Genomic DNA, 19,428 nt, shown 5'->3' with positions numbered 1-19,428 from the left:
TAAGTAGAAATGATTCACTTCATTGACTATATCACCCTCTGGTTTGCTTATGTAGCATGGTGGTTTTGTAAGTGGTAAACTTTTGCTGCACATCTACAGAGAGAGAGAGAGAGAGAGAGAGAGAGAGAGAGAGAGAGAGAGAAGAGAGAGACAGAGCCAGAGCCAGAGAGAGACAGACACAGAGGCTAAAGATTCTTAAAAACACAGTTTCAGATTTGTGAAAGCTTGATTCTATTTGTGAAAATGCAATAAAGGAAAATTTCCCTTTTTTCATATGTAGACCACATAAGACCAGGTCCAGATCCAAAACCACTATATCTAGACTTGTCAAATCTGGACCAAATTATACCAGAGAGGCTAAAGATTCTTAAAAACACAGTTTCAGATTTGTGAAAGCTTGATTCTATTTGTGAAAATACAATTAAGGGAGATTTTCCTGTTCTTGTTCATATGTAAACCACATAAGACCAGGTCCAGATCCAAAACCACAAACTTGTCAAATCTGGACCAAATTATCCCAGAGAGGCTAAAGATTCTTTAAAACACAGTTTCAGATTAGTGAAAGCTTTATTATATTTGTGAAAATGCAATAAAGAAAGAATTAACTTATTCTAATGTGTCTAACGTGGTCTACATATGAAAATACTGTGAAACCCTACTTTATTGCACTTTCACAAATAGAATAAGGCTTTCACAAATTGGAAACTGTGTTTTTAAGAATCTTTAGCCTCTCTGGGATAATTTGGTCCAGATTTGACAAGTCTAGGTATAGTGGTTTTGGATTTGGACCTGGTCTAATGTGGTCTACATATTAAAAAGAACAGGGAACTCCCCCTTTATTGCATTTTCACAAATAGAATCAGGCTTTCACAAATCTGAAACTGTGTTTTTAAGAATCTTTAGCCACTCTAGAATAATTTGGTCCAGATTTGACAAGTCTAGATATAGTGGTTTTGGAATTGGACCTGGTCTAATGTGGTCTACATATGAAAAAAAACTGTGAAATCTCCCTTTATAGCATTCTCATAAAGACAACAAAGCTTTCACAAATCTAAAAGTGTTTTTTAGACATAATTAATTATTTACCTTAATGACTAACACTCATTCAATACAGTAAGAGGTTCAAAAAAAGGGAGGATCACTCACTCAGCAATGTAAATTATGTTTCCCTGCTGAATCGGACGCTGTGAATCGGAAGCTAACTTCAGCTTTAAGTTTCCCTTAAATTTCACCTTAACTCGCGGAATCGGAAGCTAACTTCAGCTTCATAAGTGCAAATCAATGTAATAACTTGCTAGCTGGCCTCCATGGAGAGAGTTTGTCATGACTCCTGGCCAAGTTCACATAATGTTACTGAGTTAAAATTAAAGGATCGCCTTCAAGTCTGTCTGGTTCAAGTCCCTTCTAGTCTTACCGTCTATCTTTGACAGACGCTATTTAAGCATATAAAAATAGAAATAAAATTGTATTCCTGTGCATATAATTCCCATCATGCAAGTACTTCAAACATAAATTGTGCATGTTGTCAGTTGACTTTATGTGGACTTTGTATAAGCAATGTAAAACATTTTTTGTCAAATCATATTCATGCTATGAGAAATTAATAAATTTTATATTGTGGTGATTTTGAAATTATTTTGCATTGTATTTGAGTTCACATGTTTTTTGTGTAGTCCTGGACTGGACTTTTATTTAATGAGACACAACCAAAAGTAGTAGTTTTCCTACAAACCTGAACTGTCTCCCCGGTCTTGTTAACACCCTACTTTTCCTAAAAGAGGAACAAGAGCTTATACTAACTATGTGACATTTCCATATTACAGTAGAACTTACAGTAGAATTTCCATTTCATTCTACTATACATATCAGTGTGAAATGTTGTGCGTTTAACTTCACTGCATTTATTTAACAGCTAATAAAGTATTTGTATAGTGTGGGATTGCAACGTTTACTTAAATTAAAGGAAATTAATATAGAAAATTATCTGAATACGTCTTCCACCACTGGTGATTGAGTATATCTAAGAGATTTGGCTGGAAAGTACGAAAACTGAAAAGCCCAGAACAAACAAGCTACAGTGGCTGCTGCAGATGTCACTCTGCACTGAAAGGAAAGACCAAAGATCTCAAGTGCCCCCTGCTGTGACCTTAAAATACTGGGCTGCACAGAAATAATCCTGGTAAAAATGTGGAAAGACAAAACTGTGTTTGCAAGAGGGCAACTGCATTAGATACATTATTAATATAATATAGACAAGTACTGGGCAACTTAACAGGCTACTATACAGAGAAGATAAGTACATGAATGCATTAATATAAAGGGGTAATTCACACCAAAAACAGCCTAGTTATATATCTGAAAAACAGCTACTCATCACAGATTTTCATGTCTATAGACAGGACACATAACACCTAGATGAATGTAGTTTAATTAAATGAATACCTGAGTAAAGGCTGAAATTAGTTTTGCCTTGGGCATTAAGTATGAATGGCAGGTAGGCTAACCCAGCCCTGGAACACTTGAATATAAATTTATGTAACTGTCAGTTTGGAACATGGTTTCTATCACCTTTCTATCACATGCAAACACTTAAGCAATCTTTATCCTGTCTCTCTCCACTTAAGCTCTGCTATGCATATGATTTCAAGCTTCTGAGCTTAAAATCATATAGTAATGCATATACGTTGCTTTCTACAAATATACATATGAGTTAGCCTATCTATAACATATAAAAAAGTATTGTTGGCTACTAGAAGGCAACTTGGTTCTTGAACTTAAAGCTCAAGTTAAGAGAGAAGAAAGCAGGTTAGCAATATGCTCAATTGAAAGGTAGTTCAGTCAGACAACTCACAATTGAAATGTTTATTATTACAGCAGAATATGTGTGTTTGGCGGCCACATTCCGACCTCATCACTCCCCGCAGATTGGGTTTACATGAGATATTAGGGAGTGATGAATATGTGTGTTTGGCGGCCAGACTCTCGAGTTGCCTGCCTGAACTAACTCGCAGGCGTCAACCCATTTATCTAAGATTCCAGCCAAGAATTATAATTATACAAAATAAAACTTGACTTGACAGGTTGACAGGTTGAAAGACTTATCTGTATTTGTGACTGTGTTAAAATGAGTTTTTCTTCGGTAAAAATGAATTGGTCTTCTAGCTTTCAGTCATTCATATATTGTGTAAGATCAAAAGTCTTGCCTTTAAAGCCTTCAATACCATGTCTAAGTAGAAATGATTCACATACAGAATATATCACCCCCCTGGTTGCTTATGGAGCATGGTGGTTTTGTAAGTGGTAAACTTTTGCTGCACATCTAGAGGTCCCCCTTGTGGCTTAAAGACCTTGCAGTCTGTCAATTGTGTAACCCCATAATACACATCAGACAATACCCAGCCAGTCACTACAAAAGCTCAAGGATATAGCCTCTCTTGCCATTTGACCATTTCTCCCTCAGCGGTATGGCAGACTCTCTATGTAGGCTGTGCCATCTCCCTCCTAAGACGGCCCAAACGGCCAAGGAGCGTGGCAAATGGGGCAGCAAAACGGAGTTCATCCTGTCTGTGGCTGGTGCTATTATTGGACTTGGAAATGTGTGGAGATTTCCATATCTGTGCTACAAGAATGGTGGTGGTGAGTATTTCTGTTTAAGGGGAGACACGGCAGGCAAAAACATAGTTTTTTATGCACTGGTCAATTTTGAGATTTTGGGCTATTTGTCTTGGAAAAAAAGTCCAAAATAGACATTTAAGTCTTTATTAGTGTATTTTAATACACTGTATCTATTTACGTCTGTAGATTTCTCCTAAATTCAACAAAAGTTGGCGTTCTAAATCGACATGCTGCTTCGCGATCGTTGTCTGCACCCTGTCAACACCGTTGGAAAGCTCTCTCTCTCTCTCTCTCATGTGCAATGTTCTCGGATACAAATATGGCAATTTCCTTTTTTATCAGAAACCAATCGTAAAAATATAATGGGGGATTTGACTCTAAATGCGCAATCTCATTGGCTGATGCCAATTTCTGACAACGTGATTTGTTCAGATTCGTCACATTTCTGCGGGAGTTCAAAATGTCGAAAGACGTGAGTCGAAAATCATCTCAGAGAAGACGAAAAAAGTAGTCATTAGCAAGAAGACACAGGGGATTACAAACTAAGACAAACTAATGCCCTCACATAGTACGTTGATGCGTAAACTGTCGTTCAGAAAGCACGAGTGTTAAGACAGCGGAGGTGATCACAGCAGTGGCTGGTTCATGTAGCGCGTTTGATTGAACTGAGCTGTGGTTTTATTTGTCCTAATTGCGCAGGGACAGGGCCTAAAGTTAGCATCGATCCGCAGAATCATGGGTTCTGTAGCAGTTTAGGCCTAGCTACTACTAGAGTGCAGTCTTTGCAAAGAAGGTGTGTACAGGCAAAGTGTCTACGCGTCTTCAAGACGTTTCGAGGAACGATGTAGGTTTGATGAGAATGTGCGAATGGTGTTGTTAGCGCACGAGTTAGGCTTGGGATATGCAGCTCTCAAAAAAGTGTTGGGGATTCCTGGTCTTCATGTTAAAACGTATCAGAGACACCAAAGGAGAGTAACAGGTATGAAACTCTCTCGCTCTCAAAGCAGTTTACAGAAATTCATAGCGTAGCCTAGGCCTACTGTATATTAAATATATATAGGTGGCACATACTACACTGTACTGATCGCGATACAACACACTATATTACAAAACACTTACATTACACAACAGTTACAGTTTTTGTATAATATAATTACTAAACAAATCTGTAATTTTGGGATCCTAAAGTGGTTGAGTCTCCCAGGCTGTGGCAGGCAGATACATATATTTAGCTGTCAGTGGAGCTGCTGTCCCCTCTCCTAGGATAACTTCCAGCTTCTTTTCTGGTGTTAACTTTGTTGGCTATTTTCCCAAGGTGTAAATGTCTTAGTGAACATACTTTTTCACAGTGGACGAGGAAGTGCATATCTGTCTGATCCAGTTGGTGGTCACTGAGCCTGTATTTAGTCAGAATCCATCTCTTCTTCGTATCTCTGATGGTGTGCAGATACTCAAATAAAAATGTAGTCTACTTTGTTTGCTTTCTCCAATGTTCTAAATATTGATCTTTTGAATGATTTATAATTTATTTTGTTCTGTTGTTATGAACCAGTGCTGATGTTAGTTATCTTCACCATTAGCTGACTGAGGGGACTGCATTCAAATGCAAATGAGTGCCTCAATTCTGTTATGTGGGCGCAGTGTCCAAAAAGTCTTTGTGAGGAAAAGTAAGCTTGAGGCAGCAGCAAGTATGGTCATCTCTACCTTCAATGAAGGTGCCTCTGCCATGCTTTCTGTTATGGAGAAGTTGTGGCTTCAGAGCACAGTTGGAAGAAACTGATCTCAGGATCTCGAAAGCTGAGGCCATCACAACTGCTAGTGCAAAATATAGACACAGCTAAAAAGGTGAAAAGGCATCAGCAGGAACTGGATGAGGGGCCTACATATGAAGCAGGCATGGGAAATTAGGTATGTAGGCCAGGGTGGCAGTTCTATGTGTGTTTACACAGTTTTTTACTGGGGTTCTGTTCAGTTGAAGGCCATAAATGCCGTGTTATAAGTTTTGATGTGATTTAGGTGGTTTGTATTGTTGTTGCTAATTATTTGATAAGATATTGTGTCTGTAAATAGTTGTTTCCACTAAAAAAGTATGAATTTTTACAATACAAATCTTTAAAAGCCGTTTTCTCAAAATGTGAGCCAGAAATCTCCACTTTAGCAGCAATTACATACACCAAACTTTCCAGTTGTATTCTATGTATATTCTTTATGTTTTTACGGAGGGGTTGTTCATATAGTCTGATTTATACAACATTTTATACCTAAAAACGGGGCCAAAATAGATTTTTTTTATGGCTGGTGTATGGCTGATCCAAAATCCCCTCTGTAAAAACCTTTGACTCTAATATGTCAACAAAATGAAAAAGGAATTTTGAATCTGGCTTTATCCAATGTTCAGATTTGTCTTCTGGAAATATATACAAATTAGCGCATATTTAATTAGATAATACCTTAGTTGCAATTTAAACATAAACATTCAAAAAACTTGTAATACAAAAGATATTTGTCTTAATGTCCGTAATCAACTGGGGAAGTTTCATGCTGATATCTATTAGCCTTTTTCCCCCCATTCACCTGGGGTGTCTCCCCTTAATATTCTCTCAGTCTAACATAGCTCCCCCAACCTCCAAAGAAGTGCAGTATAGTGTCAGATCTTACATGCTAACTTTTTTAACTCTTGTTGTCTTTAAACTAAAGAAATTGATGGTAAACTGTTAGAGTATTGTTTTAATATTCACCAAGGCACAATTGTAAGATTGTTTTATTTATTTATTTCCTTGTTAGGTTGTTTCTTGAAATTGTTGCTAGAAAAAAAACTCACAGTGGACTGACAGAAACTACACCTCTTAAGCTTGGACAACATACAATATTTAACATATGATAAATTGCTGAATGCAATATTATAAGTTCATACAATACAAACTGTATTTACAGTCCCAAACCCTGAAGGTTATGCACTGTAAATCTCTCCAACTTTCCATCGGTGTCTCCCTCCGCTTCACATCAGATGGTTAAGGATTTGACAGGTTATGAAAGGCTATCAAAAGATTGTACTGCCTGTGCTTGTGCAAAGAGCAAAGTCACATTCTTTGCTAAATCCCTCCGATTTTAATTTACTTACAAAACTGTCCTTATATGAGAAGCTGCTTAGGCCAAAATTGAATACTTCACTTGCACATACAGTCCCCTCCAAAAGTATTGGAACGGCAAGGCCAATTTCTTTTGTTTTTGTTGTTCCCTGAAGACATTTGGGTTCAAGATCCAAAAATGAGTATGAGACAAGATAAGTTACTAAATTACATTTGAGAAATCCCCTTGATTATGTCTGATATTTTTGGCAGGGGGAAAGCAAGTGTTGGTTTATCTTTGCATAATGAAAATGCTTTGTTTTTTGTTAGTTTCTTTGGCTTGAATGGCACCTGAATGGGTGGGTTCAAACAAAGGGTGGTATTATTTAACACATCTAGATGTAAAGACGGTTGCATGGATCAATTTGAAAGTTAAATATCCAATGAGTGAGAGAAATCAGAAACAAATATGTGATTATTGTGCTCTTTTTATGTGTGGTGTATACCATGTACATTTATGATGCTTTATTCACAATTGCAGGTGCATTCTTTATCCCTTACATCCTGTTCCTTGTGACTTGTGGAATTCCTCTGTTCGTACTAGAGACAGCGCTGGGCCAGTACACCAGCCAGGGAGGAATCATGTGCTGGAAGAAGGTTTGCCCTTTGTTTGAAGGTGAGGAATACCTGACAGGAGTTCAGCAAGTTAAGACACAAACACTACGGCAATGCAATGTTAACATTTTCTGTTGTTTTCAGGCATAGGATATGCTAGCCAAATGATCATTTTCTATGGAGGTATCAGCTACATTGTGATCTTAGCCTGGGCTTTTCTCTACTTTTTCTCATCCTTTTCTGGCGAGCTGCCATGGGCCACCTGTAATAACACATGGAATACTGGTAAGTTAATTATTTATCTTTGAGCATTATAACTAGTATCTCTCTCCTACACATATGCTGTACAATACATTTACTATTTAGTGCTGATTAAATAATGAGTTAATTCAGCATGCATTTTCAGCTTTAACATGTGTTTAACAATACTTTGATATACTTTAGATTCTTGTGTGGTATTGAACAACTATAATGCCACTGTTAACGGGACCTGGCCTGTGAATGCATCATCGTCTGTAATAGAGTTTTGGCAGTAAGTTTTTATCAAAATCAGAATGATTTTAATAGAAATTTGTCACACATTGTAAAATAATAACAAGATAAATAAACCTGAGTAATACAGACATATGCTATTTGCATTTTGGTGTGGACAGGAAAACAGAGCTTTTCCAAAATTATATCATATACCTTTTCAGACACATTGCGTAATATTCTGGTGATAGCCATTCCTGTCCTCACCCCCCCACACACACACACACACACACGTTTATATTGAAGGTTCAGTATGAGTTAAAATACACCTTCAGAAAGACAGGAACTTCAAAGTATGTGTTCATTAAGTATATTCCCAAAATAACAACGTGCGAACGTTCACATCAAATTAAAAAAGCCTATGAATTTGCATTCAAGCATTTAGTATGTAAATTACAGATGTAACCAATAACACTAATAGTGCATTCCATTTAAGTACGCAAGACTGGTATTTTGCATGATGGATTATCTGGACATCTAAATGCAATGAAGCAATTAGTTACATTTGTGATTTCCAATATATATATATATATATATATATATATATATATATATATATTTGCATGCAGAAAGCTGAGCACAGTGTTGACTTGCTTACTTTTTGGGTCAGTTGGGGAAAAACATATAATAAGAACTATGTATAAGAGTAATGGACATGCTAAGATATATAATTCCACAAATAATTGGTTAACGATACTTTGGTCCTTACAGACGACGGGTGCTAAATATATCCACTGGCATAGAGGCCTTGGGAAACATACAGGGGGAACTTTCTTTGTACCTTCTTCTGGCCTGGATCATCTGTTACTTCTGTGTCTGGAAGGGAGTGAGATCCACAGGAAAGGTAAGACTGAAAGGACAAATGCTGACTCAGAAATTTTATATTATGTTTATTTTTCTTCATTTCCCACACTCATTTTTATTGTCTTTATTTATTTTCTTTATCTTTACATTTGTGACTCTGTAAGAATAAAATCATTTCAACTGGTTGCCATTTACCTTACAGTCTGAAATATCATCATAAACTTGTCATAAAGTGTATTAATATTATGTATTAATATATTTGACCAGTCATCCATTTGGTGGACTAAACTTGAATGCCACATCACCCACCACTGAAATAACATGCAATATATTCATTTGAAATTGTATGTCTATGACGACAGCCATAAAGCTGAATTTCTTCTTTCCTGGACTTTACTTAATCAGTGGCTTAAATAGCACTTTTGTCCTCAGGCGGCCAAGCACCAGTTGGCTCTCATATGTGCACATGCTTAGAGGCATACACGTTTGCAGCAGTTATCGAATACTTCAGCACTCCTTAAGTGTAAAGACAGGTGCAAACCTGTGGTTACCTCCGACTAGCAACCACATAAAATTCTCACCTATCAGTCTTTGTCAAGCCCAGAGCTGTTTTGGGAAGACGAATTTAATGAACCAATTTTGTGGAAAGATTACTTTAAAACAATCTATAGAACTACAATTGATTCATATTCCAGAATATTTCAATTTAAAATCTTTTATAAAATTATTGCAACAAAAAAGTCTCTGTTTAAATGGCAGATAGAAAAAGACCCTTGTTGCAGGTTCTGTGGGGATGAGGAGAAGGACCTGATGCATTTGTTTTATTTTTTTATTTTTGAAGCTTGTTTTGTCTTTTTTTGTAATTCCTAATTTGTTGTACGTATTAGATTCTAAATTTTAAAAAAAGCCCAGAGCTTTGAAAGACAGTATTAAGCTGAAATAGGTAGAAAGCAAAAAAAGGCCAGAAATTCCATATCTCTCTCTCTCTCTCAGCAGTTTACAGAAAGCCATAGCTTACATATATTAAATATATAGGTGTCACGTACTACACTGTACTGATCGCGATACAACACACATGTTCATATATCACTCAGAGTCTGATTTATACAACATTTTATACCTAAAAAGGGGCGAAAATTGATTTTTTTTTTTAATGGCTGTTGACAGTATTTTCAGATTAATGGAGTGATAAATAGAGATATCCAAAATCCCCTCTGTAAAAACCTTTGACTCTAATATGTCAATAAAATGAAAAAGGAATTTTGAATCTGGCTTTATCCAATGTTCAGATTTGTCTTCTGGAAATATATACAAATTAGCGCATATTTAATGAGATAATGCCTTAGTTGCAATTTAAACAAAAATTTTAAAAACTTGTAATACAAAAGATATTTGTGTTAATGTCAGTAATCAACTGGGGAAGTTTCATGCTGATATCTATTAGTATTTTTTTTCCTATTCACCTGGGGTGTCTCCCCTTAATATTCTCTCAGTCTAGCATACCCCAACCTCCACTTTAAAAAAAAGTGCTAACTTTTTAAACTCTTTGAATGTTTTAAACTAAAGAAATTGATGGTAAACTGTTAGAGTATTGTTTTATTTTATTATATTGTAATATATTATTCACCAAGGCACAATTGTAAGATTTTTCTATTTTTTTTTACTTTATTATTTTTGCTAGAAAAAAAATCACAGTGGACTCTTAAGCTTGGGCAACATACAATATTTAACATGTGATAAATTGCTGAATGCAATATTATAAGTTCATACAATACAAACTGTATTTACAGTCCCAAACCCTGAAGGTTATGCACTGTAAATCTCTCCAACTTTCCATCGGTGTCCCCCTCCGCTTCACATCAGATGGTTAAGGATTTGACAGGTTGTGAAAGGCTATCAAAAGAATGTACTGCCTGTGCTTGTCCAAAGAGCAAAGTCACATTCTTTGCTAAATCCCTCCAATTTTAATTTACTTATAAAACTGTCCTTATATGACAAGCTACTTAGGCCAAAATTGAATACTTCACTTGTACATACAGTTTACCTGTACAAAGCACTTGCACATACATTACTCTCATGCGTATGTGTACGTTATTTCAAATCTTAACCCCTAACCCCCTTAGGATAATTTTTTAGATTATTTGGAAGTGTACAATTATATTTCCATGTACTCTGTTAACGGTTGCATGGATCAATTTGAAAGTTAAATACCCTGTGATTGGCTAAAATCTGCCGTCACGGGCTAGATTTGCTAAAGCCTGAAAACAGAGCCAAGCAGAGTTGCAAAAGTTTTGCTTTTTCTCAGACCACTTGAATTACAATAAGCAGGTTATTATGGAATATTTGCCCAACAAGGCCAAAAATACGGTGTACTGCCTACCACAGCTTTAATGACTGATGTTTTTCACTTTGGTGTGAACAGTGTCTTTAAGCCAATGCACTTATTTGTCAGGGGTAGAGTAGTCTGGATCAACGGAAGTACATTTTGGATATCCCTCACCTTCTGCTCTCTGTGTGTTGCTGTTCTCAAAATACCTTGGCTACGGGAAACAACAACACACTTCAAGCTAGCAAGCTACACGCTGAAAATGGCAAGTTTTGAAGAAAATTTGGATCGTGCAATAAGGCAGGCCTGCTTGGTCCTTTCGGGTGTATGATTGTAAGGATTTACAAAGAATATGTTTACAGCATTTACTATCTAACTGGTACGTGTTGGGACCAATTGGCAGGATTGCTTTGGATGAAGTTCACATGGCATTACTGCATTGTGTGAATAGTTAACTTCATTTAATATTGTATGACTTATCTCCACAGCGCTGTGGAGATAAGTCTGGATATGCGATATGAGACTAGGGGCGGAGTTGATGAGCAGGCTTAGCCTTAGGTTTGCAACAGAGAGAAAGTGAACCAGTAATGCTGACTGACACTGTTGGATTGTTTGGAACTGTTCTGTGAAAGAGGATAGATTCCTAGAAAACCTTGCAATTCCTAGAAAACCTTGCAATAGATTCAAGGTTTTCAGTGGCCCATAGTTACCCGATTCCCTCCCTACAGCTGTAGATCCTCCGGTATGATAAGAGCTTAATTGACACATCTTAGCTTCCCACTCCTTTAAAAGTTATTTGTCCACTTGTAAACCCTGAATTTTTACAGTCAAGCGCACAGTGGGTCAGGTACATATTTCTAGGTTAATTCCTCAGTAGTCTATTTCCTTGAGATTCCACTTCCGGCCAGAAATCACTCATTTAGGCCGGATATCCATTGCCTTGGGCTTCCTTTGTGTCGGCATTTTAAACTCTGGTCGATTTATGGTTAACCTTTTCTCAGATCTCTGCAGGGTAAATCCAGACAGCAATTTAGACTATCTGTCCAATCTGAGTCTTCTGTTTAACTTTTACACATGTTCTACCAAAACAAGTTCCTTCCGAGCCTATTTTGCAGCCGCACTGCGGCTTTTCTCCGGTGCTTAGCACCACCCAAGACGATTGTGATTAGTTTAAAGAAATGCCAATAAACCAGAGCATGTTTTCCTCCTAAGCCACCCCTCTAAACGTATCTCTTAGCATGGCCATAGTTGAGAAGAGGACATCATTACAGTCACACCATTGTCTCACCTTCCCCTCTGCTCTCTGTTCCTAACATTAGCCTAAACAACAGTTTATCTCAGGAGGCAGAAGGAGACACGGTTCAAACAGTTCTATGGCCTTCTTCACTTTATCTGCTAAAAGTTAAAACAAATGAGTAGCTGGAGTTCCTCAATAAAAACTCTACTAGACTGAAAGTTCACGGTTGCCAACTATTTCACTTGGAGCCTTTTGAATCTACACATGAAGAAGCTAAATCTTGTGGCGTTATAAAACAATCATTAAACGAAATGGTTAAAATAAAATTTGCCACCACAAAAGCAAGACTAGTCCTCAGTCACACAAGAAGTGATAGGATTTATGCAGCTGCGGTGTAACTATCAAAACAATGACCGACAAGTATTAATCCTAATGTCTCTAGCCAACTTTTTAGCAACCATAGGTTATAGAGTAGATTTTTTTTAAATTTGTAACAAAATAATTTTCTGCTTAAATGTAGGCTACCTACATCACAGCCACATTCCCCTTCATCATGTTGGGGGTATTGTTTCTCAGAGGTATTACCCTTCCTGGAGCCTTCCATGGTATCAAGTACTACCTGTACCCCAATCCTGCACGGCTCGCTGACCCACAGGTATCATCCAGCCTATCTAATTTGCACTGGATTATTCTATTGCAAAAGAAGGAGTATAATAATTTGTCAATGGTTTATAGGTTTGGATGGATGCTGGAACCCAAGTATTTTATTCCTATGCCATATGTTTGGGATGCTTGACTACGCTTGGGAGCTACAACAAGTACAACAACAACTGTTACAGGTAAGTACTTCAGGATATGAATGAGAATAAACTCTCTATTTTAGTGGCTGCATTATTTAGCTAACAGCAATCAATTTTTTGTCAGACATACTATTTTATAAATAAAACACTATCAATATCCTAGATCTGATGGCTGTATTCTTGCATAAAAAACAAATAGCTCCATGTAAAATGATTTTTATGTTAGCTTTCATTTATTTGCATCCATCACCCATCTGTTTGTTTCTAATTGTAGTGTAATTTGACTACATGTTATTTTAATGTAGTTTAAAGGTGCCCTGCCCCATGTATTTCATTACTTTGTGGTAATGTCTGAAGTTCTACCAAGGACTCTAACATTTTTTTGTGGAAAAAAATTCCTTGGTTACCTTGTTTCAAGCCATTCTAGTGTGGTATAAAAAGCCTATAGGAAGACTCAGCTCGATTTCTGCCAGTTCTCATTAATATTCAACAAGCTAAGCTGTTTGAATCTGATTGGCTAACAGCTAGCCAATGAGAGCCTGGCTGTCAGAATCCTTTACCCAGCCCAACTGGGTGAGCTAATGAATAGTAATGAGCTCAGGCAATATGATGTCAGACTGACCAGCTTTTGTAATTGGCCTGATTTCTCTGCTTATTTATTTTCAGTGGCTAGAGCTGACAGAGGAAGTAGCAGTTCATTTTCACATTCACAACATAACACAAACACATATAGACCTAACATATTTCAAAAAATGCAAGTAAAAACTGTTTTGTATGGCAGGGCACCTTTAAATGTAATGCTGTCTGTTAGCATGTTCTGTATATTATTTTACATAAACAGGCCTCTGTTACCAAGAGAGAAATAAAGGCACAGTGTATTGTTTCTGATTTGCAGAGACTCCTTCTATCTTTGCTTGTTGAACAGCGGGACCAGCTTTATATCCGGCTTTGCCATTTTCTCATTTCTGGGCGACATGTCACAAAAACAGGGTGTCGACATTTCTTTAGTTGCGGAGTCAGGTATGAATGTGAATATACTCTTAATTTTCTGCCTAAAATCCTAGTCAGGAACAAGCATAATATAATAAATATCAGCTTTGACATTGATGCCAAAAATTCCCAGCCCTAAGTTGTATCAAAAAAAGATGCAAGCAATGGCTTACTCTCTGTTGGTTTCACTCTGCAGGCCCTGGCCTGGTGTTCATAGTTTACCCACAAGCTGTGACCCTTCTACCGTGGCCTCAGGTCTGGTCAGTCTGCTTCTTCGCCATGATCTTCTTGTTAGGAATAGACGGACAGGTCAGCTGCAGCCTTCCTTATGTCTCCCAAAAAATTATCTCCAATGTTTCTTCTTTGGGGTGGCAGTAGCTCAGTTGGAAGGGGTTCGGTTGGGCTGGGAACCAGAGGGTCAGTGGTTCAAGTCCATATATGGACCAATTTATTGAGTTTGGACTGGTAGCTGGAGAGGTGCCAGTTCACCTCCTGGACACTGCAAGGAGCAAGTCACCAAACCCCCAACTGCTCGCGGCGCCTGTCTATCGACAGCTGCAGCCCCCTCATTCTGACATCTCTCAATCTGTACATGTTTAGGTACTGAGCATGTGTGTGTATTTTAGGCCTATGTGTAATGTGTGTTTTGTAGGGGTGTTTTGTATCGCGATTGAAGCTCTACCTATTCAAAATCGATTCATAGAAGAAAAAAAAAATTGTATGTCTACTGCAATCACATGGGAAAAGTAACTACATTTACATACTGTGAATTGTTGTTTTTTTTAAATCGAGACTCGTTTTTGAATCAAAAATCGATTTTGAATCAAATCTTGAGCCTAAAAATCGATTTCTGAATCATGCATGTCAAGTTATCAGCAGTGACTGGCTCTAACTTGAAAGAGACTTAGGATGACGACAGAGGACACGTTGAAAACTCACTCCTTCTCCAGGCATTTATTTAACTTTCACAAACTATACCAGGAGTACGTAGTAGTAAGTAGGTTAAAACCTTTAAAATAGAAAAGGAAAAAAGAAAACACACAAATTAGCTCATTGCTATAAAGTAACATTTTCATAAGCATCCAAATAAACAATCAGAAGTTATTTAATTTAATAATGTAAAAAGTAATTAAACACCTCAACAATATATATATATTTAAATATATTATATTTATATTTTTGTGGGAGATATATATATACACACACAAATACATATATACATACATATACACACATACACACACACACACACACACAGACATATATGCTCACTTACCAATAACGTCTCTCTGAAGTCTCCTGCACACTGATGCACCCTGTCCAAATTTCCTCTTAGTTTCTTTGTCTACTCCTCACATTCACTGCACGCTTGTTTGCACTAACTGCGCTCATTAAACCAGCGTCTTTTATCACCTGGATGAAGCGGAAACTACCCGTAAACTTTCAACCGTGCTCCTTCTCCTTGACCTACTTTGGCACAGGACTGCCCTCTTGCGTGATATGTTATAGATAGAGTTAAAGAAAATTGTAATTTACCTTGCAGGATTAATAAATTATTATTATTAACTTGTCTTTACTCTGTCATTCTACAGTTTGTTGGGATGGAAAGCATCATGACCTCTCTGTCGGACATCTACCCTTCCCACATCCGAAAAGGATATCGCAGAGAGCTACTTCTGATGCTGATCTGTGCTTTTTGCTATGTGTTTGGCCTCTTATTTGTATCACAGGTAAGCTGTAAGAAGTACATTCATTGATGGTTAATATAAAAGCAATTAAATTCATCATGTAAGAGTTATTTTCTGTGTGATCAATACAAAGCATGTAAACTGTGTCTCTTACCATTTTTTTTTTGCTTATTTACACAAAATTAACAATTGACAATTAGTTTTAAAACCAATTTATTGCCTATTTAAATTTTAGGCTGGTGCATACATTCTGCAGATCTTTGATCACTATGTATGTAGTGGTCCCACTCTTCTTCTGATGGCACTCTTCCAGTCACTGGTTATTGGATGGATTTATGGTAAGATACAGTTGTTGATGGTCAGTTATCTGGATAAACCGGAACCCCAGAAATATTGGGCGTTGTCCCCAGAGGCTAAATCGTCATCAGACCGATAGCCAATGGGTTCTGAGACTGCACTAATTGCACTAACAACATTATAACCTGTCGCTTACAGTCTATGGTCGCAATTCCATACTATGTAGGCCTACTGATCATAAAGGATTTGCAAGATTAAAACATATCAACGACTTGTGAGCTATTGCCTTCATAAAATGGTCATCAAGTATGGCAATATGAACATTATAGTCCAATTCCAGTTTAAATTTTTCATCAATAAATAATAATTTCACAAAAAATATGCACTCCTGGGCTGCAGCTGCCTGCACATACCGAGGCAGTTATAGCCTACTCTCTCAACTAGCATAGGCTATTTATTTTGTTAACGCTAAAGATGCTAGCAAAGCAACATAGTACAGAAAATAAGCACAGCAGAAACTTTAGATAGGTCGGACCACTGTGTTTACCTATCTTTTAAACCTTTTATCTTTAAACATTACAGTTACGGCTGCAAGTTTGCCGATTTCACAATTCAAATCAACTGCCATTTGTCTACCTGGAAGTGATTTTTGTGTTAGCACAATGTCACAGCGATTTGGTCTATAATATATGATAATCATAGCACAGCTATGAACCAATCGGATTACTTGATTTGAGCTACCCGTTTTGTAAATGAAATTTATGTATACACGTCATACTATATAGTATGTGTGATGTCTTTGTCTCTGTCCAAGGTGCTGAACGCTTCTGTGACAACATTGAGGACATGATTGGGTACAAACCTCTATCACTGATCAAGTACTGCTGGATGTATTGCACCCCTCTTGTTTGCAGTGTAGGTGTTATAATGACGCCAGAATACATTATATTTATAGAAATAAGCTTTCCCTTTGATGCAAAAATGTTTATATTATTGTGATTTGCTTCCCTTTAAAGGGTACACTTGTGTTTTTGCTCCTGAGATACACCCCCCTGAGGTTCAACAACACCTATGTGTATCCTTGGTGGGCGTACTGGATCGGCTGGTTTCTGACAATGTCATCTCTTATGATGATTCCAGTGACGATGGTCTGCAAACTGACCAAAGAAAAAGGCACTCTCTGGCAGGTCAGTTATGTTTATAGTTATTATTTGAGAAGCATTTGAAGTTTCTAAACTTCTTTAGAACCTATTTTTTGTTGCCTGTGCATAGTGCATGTTCTGCTGCAAGTGATATTCTTTGACAATATTAATACCTTCTTCTAGCGTCTCAAGACAAGCTCCCAACCTGCAGGTGACCTTCCAGTGATGACTAAGGAACTTGCAAGCATCAGCGCCTTACTGCATGTTACTGATGGTGGACAAAACGGCAATGTGTAATGAAATGCCAAGCCTTAAAAAATGTTTGTTTTGTTTCGTTTTTTTAAATATGGTGAGCAGGTTGTATACTATATGGTGGTTAGTATTCATTAATAATTGTTTTTAAGGTGTGGCGACCTATTTGAATACAGTATATGAAATCTCTAATATATTTCAATCAGGAGAGACAAGTGAATGAAGTAAAGATGAATGTTTTTTATAACAAGATGATATTTAATAATTAAGTATTTGGTGCTTAAACTCTACAGTGAGCTTTGTAAAGAAGGGCATTTGCCCTGAGAAGCAGCAAGATAAATCCCCCCATGGAGTCCAGACACTGGTAGTGGTAGTGGCTGATGATTCTAAAGAAGTTGATGAATCTGCGAATATTTGCGGTGATGGAGGGGCCATTTGCGACAATTTGTACTGAAATGACATCTGACAGCAACATAGAGGACAGATTTAAATAGCGTAACATCCATGAACGTACCGCACGCATAACAGCATGAAAAGGCAGAGAGAGAATCATATTTAAACAGAGGCAGCAGCAGGATGATAGGTTAACAATGTGTGTCACTGAGCTATCAGATAGATGAGATCAGCTGATGTGACCAGCTGATGAGAACAGCTGATAACATAATTGACAGCCCCAGACAGGACAGCTAGGAATGAGTGAGAATGTGTGAGGATTGAATGCAGATCCATGACAAGTAAAACTACAGGCCTAAGCATGCAAACATATGGTCTTCCTGATTAAACTTATGCTATAACTTTGTATAGTTTTTGAAATGATTTGATGAATATGAATTTGTTACAGATACTGATTATGAAAATACTACATTGAGTTGCAACCTATTTATACAGTCCAAATCTTAAATACATTAAACCCTAAAAGACATGGGTGTTTCTGTTTTAGCCAATTAACTACAAACTCTTTCGTTTGTGCCGTCTATAGAGCATTTCTGCAGTTTTAGATTTTTAAGGTAGCTGTTCACATCATGTATCAAAATGAACTTGCTGAGACTTGAAAACGTAAAGTACGTAGGCCATCACTCTAGTGTGCAATAATAAGCCTAGTGCTTCTACAGTATGCTTATAAAGTAGGGCCTTTCTTTTTTCCACTATACCTGCTCGCAGTTTATACCTGAGGACATTGTGTAGTCATTCTAGTTAATTCCTTAGAAAAAAAAACATATATATACATATATTATTATTATGTCTTAAAATTTTTGTAACAGCGTGGCTGCTTAACATTAACCTTGTTGAAACTAGATATGTATGTATATATGTATTTTTATATACATATTTTATATAAATATATATATATGTATGTGTATGTGTATATCATTTCATGATTCCTTGGAATATTTAACAGCTTTTGAATGTACTGGAAATATTTTTGTTGTTGTTGTTAAAGCATCTTGTTTTAAATTTCAAATATTTATAAAAACTGAGAATCTAATGACAGGGCCGTCACCAAGGCAACTAAACAGAGAACCGAACAACTGTGATCAAATTCAGATTTTGTTAAATTCTGATTAGTGCACATAAATGCCGGACAACAGAGCCTTGTCCACTTAAAACCACTAAGATGATAAAACACAAATACAGAAATCTCTCATGTAAAATAACCAAAATAGTTCAAATAATCAGATTTGCTACAGGGGGCCCGCGAAATTAAAAAAAGAAAAGTCTGAAAATATACATTAACATGATTCCAAAATATTATTAGTAAAGATAAAGCTTGTTTTAATGTACACAACATTGATGCTAGGCTTACTGGCCTACAGCTAAGGTAGCCATAAGGTAGCCATCCACAGACAGTTAAGCTTAAGGTTTTACTGTGCCACATTTTAACATTAAAACACGATGTATGAATATATGAATATGCAAACAATTTTTATTTTAAAAGCTTAGTATTGTATGCACCATACAAAGGTATGTGTAAAGGCTGTAGGCCGCCCTTCACGTTATTGTAGGTCCAGTTTAATTTGCAACTGGCTGTGGAGACTTGAAAGTGGTATCAATCTTCTCATCTT

The 19,428-nt window shown here is 36.9% G+C and overlaps 1 protein-coding gene across 3 annotated transcripts; it reads left to right on the top strand.

Annotated features, from left to right (window-relative positions):
* The first annotated feature begins 3,379 nt into the window (after nucleotides 1–3,379).
* Nucleotides 3,380–18,164, top strand: slc6a11a (solute carrier family 6 member 11a). 3 transcript variants are annotated; one of them, XM_039797493.1, is made up of 14 exons: nucleotides 3,380–3,636; nucleotides 7,225–7,359; nucleotides 7,443–7,583; nucleotides 7,743–7,830; nucleotides 8,541–8,673; nucleotides 12,717–12,851; nucleotides 12,932–13,035; nucleotides 13,892–14,016; nucleotides 14,183–14,295; nucleotides 15,579–15,716; nucleotides 15,910–16,012; nucleotides 16,786–16,886; nucleotides 16,988–17,158; nucleotides 17,297–18,164. In XM_039797493.1, the coding sequence occupies exons 1-14, from the start codon at nucleotides 3,465–3,467 to the stop codon at nucleotides 17,408–17,410; spliced, it is 1,773 nt and encodes a 590-aa protein (XP_039653427.1). In that variant the 5' UTR covers nucleotides 3,380–3,464; the 3' UTR covers nucleotides 17,411–18,164. The 3 variants fall into 3 exon arrangements, with proteins under 3 accessions (XP_039653427.1, XP_039653429.1, XP_039653430.1); XM_039797495.1 differs by lacking the exon at nucleotides 3,380–3,636 and adding an exon at nucleotides 4,127–4,594; XM_039797496.1 differs by lacking the exon at nucleotides 3,380–3,636 and adding an exon at nucleotides 5,290–5,523.
* Nucleotides 18,165–19,428: the final 1,264 nt, after the last annotated feature.

The sequence above is a fragment of the Perca fluviatilis genome, chromosome 4, assembly GCF_010015445.1.
Source record: "Perca fluviatilis chromosome 4, GENO_Pfluv_1.0, whole genome shotgun sequence".
In the NCBI taxonomy this organism is placed as follows: domain Eukaryota; kingdom Metazoa; phylum Chordata; class Actinopteri; order Perciformes; family Percidae; genus Perca; species Perca fluviatilis.
This window is presented reverse-complemented; position numbering and strand designations above follow the sequence as displayed.